The sequence below is a fragment of the Monodon monoceros genome, unplaced genomic scaffold, assembly GCF_005190385.1.
Source record: "Monodon monoceros isolate NGI ecotype Baffin Bay Population unplaced genomic scaffold, NGI_Narwhal_1 Super_Scaffold_21, whole genome shotgun sequence".
NCBI classification, from domain to species: Eukaryota; Metazoa; Chordata; class Mammalia; order Artiodactyla; family Monodontidae; genus Monodon; species Monodon monoceros.
Window position 1 is genome coordinate 44,736,405 of NW_021703778.1, and position 13,975 is coordinate 44,750,379.

A 13,975-nucleotide genomic window follows, 5' to 3' on the forward strand; every position below is an offset into this window, starting at 1 on the left:
AAAGTATCTACTGCTAATGGTAATGAAAACAATTATGGAAGGTCAGTAAGGAAATATTACTGAATATGGTAAGAAAAGTTCATTATACCAAGGTTGCAAACATTTTCTGTAAAGGACCTGGTAATGAATAGGTCCAGCTTTGTGAGCCATAGATCTCTCTCTGTGGTAACTACTCAACTCTGGTGTTGTAGCATGAAATTAGCCGTAGAAATATATATAGATATGTACATAGGCAATGTATAAATGAATAGGTGGGGCTGGGTTTGAAAGTTCAAACTTTATAAAAACAAGTGTTGGGCTTTACTTTGCTGGTGGATAGGTAGTAAATATGTGTATACACACACATGCACATACACACACCTGACTTATATTTTGTGTATTAGATAATATTCCAGGGTAATCAGTTTAAGTGAACAATCTTGGGGGTGGGGAAAAAGAAATGTGTATACCTTGATTGTATGATCAATAACCTCCTAAAACGTTGTATAAAAATTGAATATGGAGGGTGGAGTCAACATGGCAGCGTGGGAAGACGCGGAGTTCACGTCTCCCCACAACTAGGGTGCCTGCCGGATGTTGGTGGGGGACCTTGATGCCCATGGAGACGGGAGGAATCCCCAAGGGAACCGGTTGGACATGGGGGGACTGAGGGGGGAGGAGAAGGGGAGGATGAACAGTTCTGGCACCCTTGAGGGGTGGCTGAGAGGGGGGGAGGGGTTACCATGCTTGGATGGACCCTTGGGGGCTCAGATCAGGGGGGAGTGCACTGATCATTTCTCTTGCCTAATAGGCCCGGAAAGTCTACCTGGCTCTTGGGGCAAGTCCTATGCCCTCAGAGGCCCCCTCCAGGCCGTGTTGGTCCTGGGGACACAGGAGGGAGGCCGGGGGAGAACAGGAGAGGCAGGCGGGAGGGGCCTTCCAGGACCAGAGGAGCGGGAGAGGAGTGGAGAGTGTTTGCCCTACCCACTCAGGCCCCGGAAGCCTGCTGGGCTCCCAGGCGGGGTCCCCCACCCTATGAGACCAGAGGCCGGGGCCCCTTCTGTTCCGTTGAGCCTAAGCCCCAGCCCCCACACCCCCCACAGCCTTTTCCAGCCCTGTGGGTCCTAAGCATAGGCCCTGCTGGCTGCCCAAACCCTGCCTCTGCCTAGGCCCTACCCTCCACAGCCAAGGACTTTTCCACCTTTTTTTCCCCTTTTTTTTTTCTTCTCCTCTATTTTACTATTGTGGTTCTGTTTTCCCTTCCAGTTGTTGTTTCACCTATATTTTTATTTTTATACTCTTTCTAACATACCTGTTAGTTTCCTAGTCTGATTGTAGTTTTTACTCTTTGTTATTGTTCTCCTTTTTTTCCTCTCTTTTTTTTTTTGCCACCCTGCACAGCTTACAGAATCTTGGTTCATGAGGCAGGCACGGGTTGGGCCAAAGCTTGTGTGGTGGGAGCTCCAAATCTGAACCACTGGTCTAACAGAGAACCTCAGACTCCAGGGAATATTCATCAGAGTGAGGTCTCCCAGAGGTCATCATCTTGGCACCAAGAACCAGCTCTACCCAACAACTTATAAGCTCCAGTGTTGGAAGCCTTAGGCCAAACACCCAGTAAGACAGGAAAACAGTCCCACCCATCAAAAAACAAAAAAAAAATAAGACAGCAAAAAAATATGTCACAAATGAAGGAGCAAGGTAAAAACCTACACGACCAAATAAATGAAGAGGAAATAAGCAATCTACCTGAAAAATAATTCAGAGTAATGATAGTAAAGATGATCCAGAATCTTAGAATGGAGGCAACAATTGAGAAAATACAAGAAATGTTTAATAAAGATCTAGAAGAACTAGAGAACAAACAGAGATGAACAACACAATAACTGAAATGAAAAATACACTAGAAGGAGTCAATAACAGAATAACTGAGGCAGAAGAACGAATAAGTGAGCTGCAAGACAAAATGGTAGAAATAACTGCCAAGGAGCAGAATAAAGAAAAAAGAAGGAAAATAATTGAAGACAATCTCAGAGACCTCTGGGACAACACTAAACACACCAACATTCAAATTATAGAGTCCCAGAAGAAGAAGAGAAAAAGAAAGGTTCTGAGAAAATATTTAAAGAGATTATAGTGTAAAACTTCCCTAACATGGGAAAGGAAATTGTCACCCAAGTCCAGGAAGCACAGAGAGTCACGTACAGGATAAACCCTAGGAGAAACACACCAAGACATATATTAATCAAACTAACAAAAATTAAATTCAAAGAAAAAATATTAAAAGCAGCAGGAGAAAAACAAAAAATAACGTACAAAGTTATCCCCATAAGGTTATCAGCTGAGTTTTCAGCAGAAACTCTGCAGGTCAGAAGGGAGTCGCAGGATATACTTAAACTGAGGAAACAGAAAAACCTACAACCAAGATTACTCTACCCAGCAAGGATCTCATTCAGATTCGATGGAGAAATCAAAAGCTTTTCAGGTAAGCAAAAGCTAAGAGAATTCAGCACCACCAAACCAGCTTTACAACAAATGCTAAAGAAACTTCTCTAGGCAGGAAACACAAGAGAAGAAAACAACCCACAAAAACAAACCCAAAACAATTAAGAAAATGGTAATAGGAACATACATATCAATAATAACCTTGAATGTAAATGGATTAAACGCCCCAACCAAAAGACACAGGTTGGCTGAATGGTTACAAAAACAAGACCCGTGTATATGCTGTCTACAAGAGACCCACTTCAGACCTAGTGACACATACAGACTGAAAGTGAAGGGATGGGGAAAGATATACCATGTGAATGAAGATCAAAAGAAATCTGGAGTAGCAATACTTGTATCAGATAAAATAGACTTTAAAATAAAGACTGTTACAAGAGATAAGGAAGGACACTACATAATGATCAAGGGATCAATCGAAGAAGAAGATATAACAATTATATATGTTTATGCACCCAACATAGGAGCACCTCAACACATAAGGCAAATGCTAACAACCATGAAAGGGGAAAACGACAGTAACACAATAATAGTAGGGGACTTTAACACTCCACTTACACAAATGGACAGATCATGCAAACAGAAAATAAATGAGAAAACACAAGCTTTAAATGACACAATAGACCTGATAGATTTAATTGATAATTTATAAAACATTCCACCCGAAAGGGGCAGAATACACTTTCTCCTCAAGTGCACATGGAACATTCTCTAGGATAGGTCACATCTTGGGTCACAACTCAAGCCTCGGAAAATTTAAGAAAATTGAAATCATATCAAGCATCTTTTTGGACCACAGTGGAAATCAATTACAGGAAAGAAAAACTGTAAAAAAGAAATACATGGAGGCTAAAGAGTATGCTACTAAATAACCAAGAGATCACTGAAGAAATCAAAGAAGAAATTAATAAATAAATAGAAACAAATGACAATGAAAACATGACAACCCAAAACCTATGGAATGCAGCAAAAGCAGTTCTAAAAGGGAAGTTTATAGGAATTCAATCTCACATCAAGAAACAAGAAAAATCTCAAATAAACAATCTAACACTACACCTAAAGCAACTAGAGAAAGAAGAACAAAAAAAATTCCAAGTCAGTAGAAGGAAAGAAATCATAAAGATCAGATCAGAAATAAATGAAAAAAAATGTAGGAAACAATAGCAAAGATCAATAAAACTAAAAGCTGGTTCTTTGAGAAGATAAACAAAATTGATAAACCCTTAGCCAGACCCATCAAGGAAAAAAAGGGAGAGGACACAAATCAATAAAATTAGAAATGAAAAAGGAGAAAACACAACTGGCACACAGAAATACAAAGGATTATAAGAGACTACTACAAACAACTATATGCCAATAAAATGGAAAACCACGAAGAAATGGACAAATTCTTAGAAAGTTACAATTTTCCAAGATGGAGCCAGGAAGAGTTAGAAAATATAAACAGACCAATCACAAGTAATGAAATTGAAACTGTAATTAAAAATCTTCTGGCAAAGAAAAGTCCAGGACCAGATGGCTTCACAGGTGAATTCTATCAAATATTTAGAGAAGAGCTAACACCAATCCTTCTCAAACTCTTCCAAAAAAATTCAGAGGGAGAAACATCCCCAAATTCATTATATGAAGCCACCATCACCCTGATACTAAAACCAGGAAAAGGTGTCACAAAAAAAGAAAATTATAGACCAATATCACTGATGAGCATAGATGTAGAAATCCTCAACAAAATACTAGCAAACAGAATCCAACAACATATTAAAATGATCATACACAATGATCTAGTGGGATTTATCCCAGGGGTGCCAGGATTCTTCAGTATATGCAGAGCAATCCATGTGATATACCATATTAACAAATTAAGTAATAAAACCATATGATCATCTCAATACGTGCAGAAATAGCTTTTGACAAAATTCAACACCCATTTATGATAAAAACTGTCCAGAAAATGGGCATAGAGGGAACCTACTTTGACATAATAAAGGCCATATATGACAAACCCACAGCAAACATTGTACTCAATGGTGAAAAACTGAAAGCATTTCCGCTAATATCAGGAACAAGACAAGGATGTCCACTCTCGCCACTCTTATTCAACATAGTTTTGGAAGTCCTAGGCAAGGCAGTCAGAGAAGAAAAAGAAATAAAAGGAATACAGATCAGAAAAGGAGAAGTAAAACTGTCAGTGTTTGCAGATGACATGTTACCATACATAGAAAATCCTAAAGATGCCATCAGAAAACTGCTAGAACTAATCAATGAATTTGGTAAAGTTGCAGGTTACAAAATTAATGCACAGAAATCTCTTGCATTCTTATACACTAACAATGAAAAATCAGAAGGAGAAATTAAGGAAACAATCCCATTTACCATTGCAACAAAAGGAATAAAATATCTAGGAATAAACCTACCTAAGGAGGCAAAAGACTTGTACTCAGAAAACTGTAAAACACAGATGAAAGAAATCAAAGGTGACAAACAGATGGAGAAATATACCATGCTGTTGGATTGGAAGAATCAATATTCTGAAAATGACTATACTACCCAAAGCAATCTACGGATTCAGTGCAATCCCTATCAAACTACCAATGGCATTCTTCACAGTATTAAAACAAAAAATTTTACAATTCGTATGGAAACAAAAAAGACCCCGACAGGAATAAAGACACAGACCTACTAGAGAATGGACTTGAGGATATGGGGAGGGGGAAGGGTAAGCTGTGATAAAGCGAGAGAGTGGCATGGACATGTATACACTACCAAATGTAAAATAGATAGCTAGTGGGAAGCAGCCGCATAGCACAGGGAGATCAGTTCGGTGCTTTGTGACCACCTAGAGGGGTGGGATAGGGAGGATGGGAGGGAGGGAGACGCAAGAGGGAAGAGATATGGGAACATATGTATAACTGATTCACTTTGTTATAAAGCAGAAACTAACACGCCATTGTAAAGCAATTATACTCCAATAAAGATGTAAAAAAATAAATAAATAAAAATTAAAATAAAAGATCCCAAATAGCCAAAGCAATCTTGAGAAAGAGAAATGGAGCTAGAGGAATCAGGCTCCCTGACTTCAAACTATACTACAAAGGTACAGTAATCAATACAGTATGGTACTGGCACAAAAACAGAAATATAGATAAATGAGATAGGATAGAATGCCCAGAGATAAACCCACACACATATGGACACCTAATTTACAACAAAGAAGGCAAGAATGTACAATGGAGAAAAGACAGCATCTGCAATAAGTGGTGCTGGGAAAACTGGACAGCTACATGTAAAAGAATGAAATTAGTACACTGCCTAACACCATACACAAAAATAAACTCAAAATGGATTAAAGACATAAAAGTAAGTCCAGACACAATAAAACTCTTAGAGGAAAACAGGAAAAACACTGTTTGACATAAACCACAGCAAGATTTTTTTTGACCCACCTCCTAGAGTAATGAAACTAAGAACAAAAATAAACAAATGTGACCTAATTGAACTTAAAAGCTTTTGCACAGCCAAGGAAACCATAAACAAGACAAAAGGACAACCCTCAGAATGGGAGCAAATATTTGCAAATGAAACAACTGACAAAGGATTAATCTCCAAAATATACAAACAGCTCATGGAGCTCAATATCAAAAAAAACAAACAACCCAATTAAAAAATGGTCAGAAGACCTAAATAGACATTTCACCAAAGAAGACATACAGGTTGTGAAGAGGCACATGAGAAGATGCTCAACATCACTAATTATTATAGAAATACAAATCAAAACTATGAGGTATCACCTCACACTGGTCAGAATGACCATTATCAGAAAATCTAGCAACAATAATTGCTGGAAAGGGTGTGGTGAAAAGGGAACCCTCTTGCACTGTTGTGGGAATGTAAATTGATACAGCCACTATGGAGAACAGTATGGAGGTTCCTTAAGGAACTAAAAATAGAACTACCATGTGACCCAGCAATCCCACTACTGGGCATATACCCTACCATAATTCAAAAAGAGACATGTGTCACAATGTTCATTGCAGCACTATTTACAATAGCCAGGACATGGAAGCAACCTAAGTGTCTATTGACAGATGAATGGGTAAGAAGATGTGGCACATATATACAATGGAATATTACTCAGCCATAAAAAGAAACAAAATTGAGTTATTTGTAGTGAGGTGGATGGACCTAGAGACTGTCATACAGAGTGAAGTAAGTGAGAGAGAGAATACCAAATACCATATGCTAACACATATATGTGGAATGTAAAAAAAAGAAATGGTTCTGATGAACCTAGGGGCAGGACAGGAATAAAGACGCAGACGTAGAGAATGGACTTGAGGACACGGTGGGGGAGGTGGAAGCTGCAACAAAGTGAGAGTAGCACAGACATATATACACTCTCAAATGTAAAATAGGTAGCTGGTGGGAAGCAGCTGCGTAGCACAGGGAGATCAGCTTGGTGCTTTGTGACCACCTAGAGGGATGGGATAGGGAGGGTGGGAGGGAGGCTCAAGAGGGAGGGGATAGGGCTTCCCTGGTGGTGCAGTGGTTGAGAGTCCGCCTGCCGATGCAGGCGACACGGGTTCATGCCCCGGTCCGGGAAGATCCCACATGCCGCGGAGCAGCTGGGCCCATGAGCCGTGGCCTCTGGGCCTGTGCATCCAGAGCCTGTGCTCCGCAACGGGAGAGGCCACAACAGAGAGAGGCCCGCGTACCGCAAAAAAAAAAAAAAAAAAGAGGGAGGGGATATGGGGATATATGTATACATATGCCTGATTCACATTGTTGTATAACAGAAACTAACACAGCATTGTGAAACAATTATACTCCAATAAAGATGTATTGAAAAAAATTTGAATATGAGTAAACTCAGCCATTTGGTAGACCTGACTTTTTCTGAACGGGCGTTCTAATTTTGACCTCTGATTGTCATGTGAGTTGTTTTACTTCTATCACTGTATCCAAGCATCGCTTAATGGTCTGTCTAGCCATCTGATCCCCTTTGCTCCTTTTGCTGCTTCCTTTCCCCTGTAGGTATTTGTGTCTGTGAGTATGCTCTTCCTGAGTATTCACATTCTTAGAAATAGATGTGGGTTAAGTAATTAACTAAATATGTATCATCAATATATATCATTTGCTATACTCATGTACTTGAATAGAGTATTTCCCAAAGAAAATCTTAAGTGATCTTCTCAGCCAACGTGTTACTCTTATCTAGCTTTCCTGCATGTGGGTTTATGTCTTCTTCCAGTAAAGTTTAAACAGCCAGTGATTGTTTACGTCACTTATTATTTAACTTCCTGTGAATTCTTCGTGCTAAGATCCTTCAGACGGCCACGTGGGAGGTGATATTTGTACAAGATCACATTTAGTGTACACAAAAGAAAATGTTTTTTCACATCAGTGTCTTGTTCTTAAGATCCTTGGTGGCTAGAGATTTTCTTTTTGTTTTAAATAATTGACCCATCCATTCTGGTATCTCCTCATGTTAATACATTTGCAGTCTTGTATGTATTACCTTGTATGTATTTACATACCTTCCCATGAATTTCACCTTAGCAAGATAAAATGGAAATAGCAATATAAATTTGCTGTCATTAAATACACACAGACACACACACACACACACACACACACAAATCCCACTTATCTAAAAGGTAACCGTGAGAGTTGTGTGAGAGATGACTAGCCTCATGCCAACATGTTAATGCTGAGTTTCTGGATGTTTATGTATAATTAGAGAGTTTTGTCATATTAAGACTTCTCAGCATTGATGATATTCAAGATTATTTGTCTTTTCCTGAGTACGTCCTTGGAAACATTTGTTTAAAATGGTTAAAACCAGTGCTTAACAGATAAACAAACTATGGTACACTCATAATGATGGGATACTATTCAGTAGTTAAAAAAAAGAACTATTTATACAGTTGCCAACTTGAATGGATTTCAAAGGCATTGGGCCAAGTGAAAGATGTCAGCCAGTGTCAAGTCTGCATGTATTCCATTTATATGACATTATGGAAAAAGATGAAGCTACAGGATGAGGACAGGTCAATGACTGCCATGGATTAGGGGTGAGGGAACAATATGATAACAGTAGGATTGCATGCAGGAGTTTTTTGGGGGAACTGTTTTATGTCCCAATAGTGGTGGTAGTTACACAAATGTATACATGTGTAAAAAAGTCATCGCGTTGTACACACATGTAAAAAGTCAATTTCACTGTGTATTAATTTTTTAAAGTAAAATTTAAAAAGAAAAATTAGAGTGCTTGATTTTGCTCATTGAGAACATCAAAAAAAAATCTTCTCATGATGACAGATACCAGGGATTCCTGTAAGAAAAATACTAATTGTACTTTTTTAATGAAAAATTCAGTGATGTAGTTACTAGGTTTACAAAGAAGCTGAAAATAATGTAACTTCCACTCAGTGAATAATACCTTCAGTTCCATGCAGAGTGTCGGGAATACTCAAAGTTATGTGTCCCCCAGCAGCTGTAACCCGGTACTCCTGTACTGCTGTAGCCTTTCCTGGCTTCTTTATGGTGATCACTTTCCTTCCTCGGTGTGTATACACGGCGTGTGACAGTTACGGCGGCTGTGGGAATCATAACTTTAAGCTCTGTGACTTCTGTGAGTAAAACGAGCCATAATGTTGAATTAATGTCATTCTTCACATTTAATGTCCACGTTGTTCTAAGTGGAAGACTTATTGAGTATTTGAATAAAAGCTCCGTGTTCATTTTTGATAGTGTGTAAATGATGGTGGTGATGTGGGCTTATTTTGTCACTGAATGAACGTGATCATTAAGTACAGGGAGGCTCCCTTGGGAGAGTGTGTATGGTGTGTGGTCTGAGGAGTGATGGTTTTTAAGAAACATTCACTCTTCTGTTTGACAGCAGAAGGTGACAGTAGAAGATATGGGACCATGCACTTTAAACAGGAATTCTGATCCCAACACTGGCAGTTTTACAGAACTGCCTTCAAACAGGATTGGTTAAGTGGAACGTTGATTCGTTTCATAAAACTGCAGACACTAACGGGGTGATCAGGCTGCAGAAGATCAGACAGCTGATGTTACTTATTGGTTCTGCACATGAAGACCTGATCGGAGTATTTTGGGTTTTGCAAATCAGGCAGAAGAGGAATCGCTGAGCTTCCAGGAGATAATCATGAGGAGAGTAATAGTGTAAAAGGCATGAGGAGAAATCTTTTGAAATTGGGAGAGTTGAGTAAGATTTGATTGTCATCATAGAGCGGTCTTCAGGCCGTCCTGTCCCACTCCCCCGGGTGTCATTTTACACATAACACAAGTAGGAGGTACCGACCGGGAAATGGACGGGAAGGTGATCAACAGAGGCCCAGCTGCCTCCTTCCTTGTCTGCTGTCAGGTCGAGCCCACATTGAGAGTGAGGGCTCTTTGCCCAGCTGGGCAGTGGTGATCCTTCCAGAGCCAGGGGGCACCAGTGACTGAAGTGCTGGGGTCCTTAGAGAAAGGTCCAAGTGTCTGAAATCACCCTGGGTCCTGTGTGAATTTGAATTGAATGAAATGTATTCATAGTAAAGGGACATTCGAGCTGGGACTGGGAGAAAGGGGCAGATGTGATGGGAGAAGCGCAGATACAAACAGCCATAGGGCTTCTCTGCTCCCCGGTGAGGGCTTGGGAGGCTCCACGCCGACTTGTGATCAGGGCTCGTTTCTGCCTCGCTGCAGCATTTCTTGGTGTCACTGCATGCAGAGGGGGTAGACCAAAGAGCCCTGCTTGTTTGCAGCCCTTTGTCAGCCCTCTTAGGGCCTGAAGAAATGCCCTATTGTTGTAGAATCCAGGTTCTGTTGCTGCCTGAACTCCACTTGATAGAGAGACAGGGAGAGAGAGAGAGAGACAGAGAGAGAATGTCTTGGAAGGCAACCTGCCTTCCATCCAGGCAGGATCTCTGAATTGTGCCAGAATCTCCCTGATCTTTGCTGTGGGTGGGAAGGACCAATGACCACAGTGCATCTGGTCCCCATCTTCGCCCCCTCAAAGCTTCATGGTCATCTAAGCAATCTCTGCAAGCCTGCTGCCTGTATCTAAATTTCATAACTTCAGAGTTACTCAGCCTTGTTTGGAGGGAGAAATCTCATGTTTTCCCACAGGAAAGCAGCCCTGGCTAATGTGTCCGACAAATGGGAACATCCCTAAAATGCTGGGAGACCTTTTAATCCCTTCCCTTCCACTCTGCCTTTCCATGCAGGTAGCTATCCTCACATCTAACCCAGAACCTTCATAAAATCCCAGAGCTCCTCTGGACCCCACATTGGTACATATAAAACCTGACAGAATGCAAATGTTTACTGCGTCCCATACTAACTGCCGAACTGCGCTCACTTCAGTGCCTGGTGGCATCATTTCCTAGGTTGTCAGAGGCATATTTAAGTAGGAAACATAGACACCCCCCAGTCTGAGATCATTTGTTGAGAATTTGTGTTTCCTTACTCTTTGGTTGGCTCTTGTACAGTTGCTAGACCCATGAGGTTATGGTTGGAGGAAGGTCTTTGTGGTCACATTTGAAATGTGTCCTACCAGACTGATAAACTCTGGCCTCTGGTACCTGATAGCCCTTTTCTCTTTGATGGCTGGGGGACCAGGCAGGTCCTCGATGGAGGGACCTGGCAGGATGGCCCTGCTGCTCACACTGCCTCCCCTGGGACAAAGTTGCTGGCACGCTAATGACTTGGATGAACTACGGATGCCTCAGCGGCCCTTCAGGAGAGCAGAATCGGCCTTATCCACATGCTGATCAATGACTAAGAGGGCAGAGGCTGCAGCCAGATGGACTCCAGTGAGTCAAGCTTTTACTGCCAAGACTTGCCACACACTCCGGAAGGCAGCCTGCATTTGACTATGCAAATGGCAGCTTCAAAGGGAAACACCCGATAAAGGATATCCTTGTAGGTTGATATTCTTTTGGTTTTTTAAAAGCAGGGTTATTATTATTTTTTCTTCTTGTTTACAGAAGCTCTGTGGAAGTGGTGATCTGAATGCTTCTCTGACATCCCAACGTTTCAAAGAGCTATCTGTAAGTGACATTCCTTAAAAACAAACAAACACTAAAGTAAATGCTATAAATATTTCTTATCAAATGTTTGGATCTTTGCCTCTTTTATTTCTAAAGGATCCTGAACTGTTACCACCCACAAAGACAGGCCTTGCAAATTGTGTCTGGAAAAGATGAATTCAGTGTCTATTGATTTGTCAGAGTGGGATAGATTCTTCTAAAAATACAGAGCCATGAAATTGAGTGAGATGGTACAGGAGACAAAGCCATTTTGCTGTGCTTTGAAATGTGGACGAGGAACTTTCAAAAGAACGCTGTGGAGAGTGACTTAGCCACAGATCGATTCATTGAAATTCAAGTAAATGAACAATAAATCATTTTATTTGTACTTTTTCTCTCAAAAGACACAAATTTGCTCTTTTCAAAACTTGAATTGGATTCGTTTAAGAAATATTCAGAAACCGAATTTGATGTTGTGGCTTGTAGGAGTTGATGCATTCCTGGAGAGGAAAAGTGAACTTGGTGGGAGGTGAGACTGTGTGGGTAAGTGTAGGAAACACTATAATGGGGACCAGGGAGTGAAAGAAAAATATGTCACAGGCAGGAGAGCAGAGAGGAAGCGTCTCCCATATGGACCCAGGTGTGGGGCACATGTTGGCTGGACATGGATTAGTAGGTGATCAGCTGAGTAGTTGTGAATGGGAGTGTTTTTGTTACATGTGCAGGATGTGTAACTGAACTGATGGGGGTTGGTGGGCTGAGGGGAGAAGAGGAGGGAGACATCGCACATCCGAGCTGAGAGGTGTGGACCAGGGTCGTGGGACCCCGCCCCATAGCTGGACTTCTGCATTGTATATCCTCTCTGGGTCCTCCACTGGGAGCTGTAGGATAAGGATCCTGCAGGGCATGGGTGAGTTTAGGGGGATGTCAGATGTCGGCATGCAACTTACCTGCTTCTTCTTGGGAAGTTAATACTGTGAAGCTATTGTCATGAATTCTCATAGAATCCCACTGGGGAGAAGGATAAAGAACAGTGTAACCATGTCATCGACATGGGTGGGTGGGAGTGGAGGATGACGCTCACAGATTCGCCATTACAGTGATCATCTTTTTTCCTTAAATGAAGAAGTGTTTCTGACATTCTGTTTCTTGGGCCTAAGACAACTGACTTCAATGGCTTCTCCATCTGTGCAGACTCTCGGGGAAGCCGGCGACGGCTTGAGTAACCTGCCAAACCCTTTCGCCTACCTCCTCACCATCCACCTGAAAGAAGGCCGGAACCTGGTGGTCCGGGATCGCTGTGGTAAGGCCTGGCTCTGGGCGCCCTTGGTAGCCTGCAGACCTCTTCCTCTCAACTCTCCTGTCAACCTTGCTAGTCACCTTTTTCCATCTCAGCATGGCTGGTGCTAGACTGGAGCTCAAATCTGAGCTTCTCCAGGTATCAAGGTATTTGCATTGAGTTATTGAAACACATGGAATCTTATGTCCTTTTTTTATGATTAATAATAATCAAATATTGATGATCACATATAGTTATTGTAGAATGAAATAAGATCGCTGTAAGTGCTTTATGGCTGGTATATAACAACTGCTAAAGAAAATGTTTCCTTGATCCTAGTTTAATTATCCATGAGAAATATGTAAATACATTCTTGATCTAAGTTAGCAAACATGCGCATAGATGGAAATGCCCTTTGAACCACCCTTCTTCCTGCCCTGAAATCCCACTGGACTCCCCTCCCTCTGGATAACATCTGTTATGATGTTACAATGTATGTGATTGATCTGTTCACCTTTGCTACCTCTTTCTGTGCATTTACACACACTTATATTTCTTAATTAAAGTGATATTTTAATATCGTTATTCTGCGGTATTATCCTGCATATTCCATATTCTGCACTAAGCTTTTTTAAACGTTACAATATGAATTAAAGGTTTTCCATGCTTTTCCACATAACTATATCTCCCTCCTTTTGAATACTAATAGTATTCCATAGTATGCTGTGTTAAATATCTGTTTCTCTGCTGAAGTTAGTTGCTTTCTCTTACTTTATCAGCCATGTAAATGATGCTGTAATAGACATACTGTGTATGGCTCCATACACAGATAAGAATATATCTTAGATTAAAAATAGTGTATGTTTAAGAGCAGACAGTGGAGCCAGACTGCCCGGGCTCAGTTTTTTTCCATTTATTGCCATTTGATTTAAGAAATGCTCCTGGATCCCCCTGTGACTGAGGTTCCCCATCTGTAAAACAAGAACATTAGTAATGACCTACCTTATAGGCTTTTAGGAGGATTGAAGGTAGTGACTTAAAACTTTGTTGGGTTTCTAGCACTTAATAAAAGTTAACTGTTGTGAGCAGCTCAGGACAGAACCTAGAAATGCAATTACAGGATCCTGAAGATGCACATTTTCAGATGTAAGAGATACTGGTACATGGCCCCCTA

General features: G+C 40.9%; 1 protein-coding gene across 6 annotated transcripts in view; it reads left to right on the forward strand.

Moving 5' to 3' along the window:
• MCTP2 (multiple C2 and transmembrane domain containing 2) overlaps window positions 1-13,975 on the forward strand; it is a 247,867-nt gene that overhangs the window by 67,559 nt on the left and 166,333 nt on the right. For all 6 annotated transcript variants that reach the window (XM_029236801.1, XM_029236802.1, XM_029236800.1 and 3 more), the window contains 2 exons: window positions 11,481-11,543; window positions 12,717-12,825. In XM_029236801.1, the coding sequence (XP_029092634.1) occupies window positions 11,481-11,543; window positions 12,717-12,825 (172 nt within the window). The remainder of the gene's footprint in view (window positions 1-11,480; window positions 11,544-12,716; window positions 12,826-13,975) is intronic.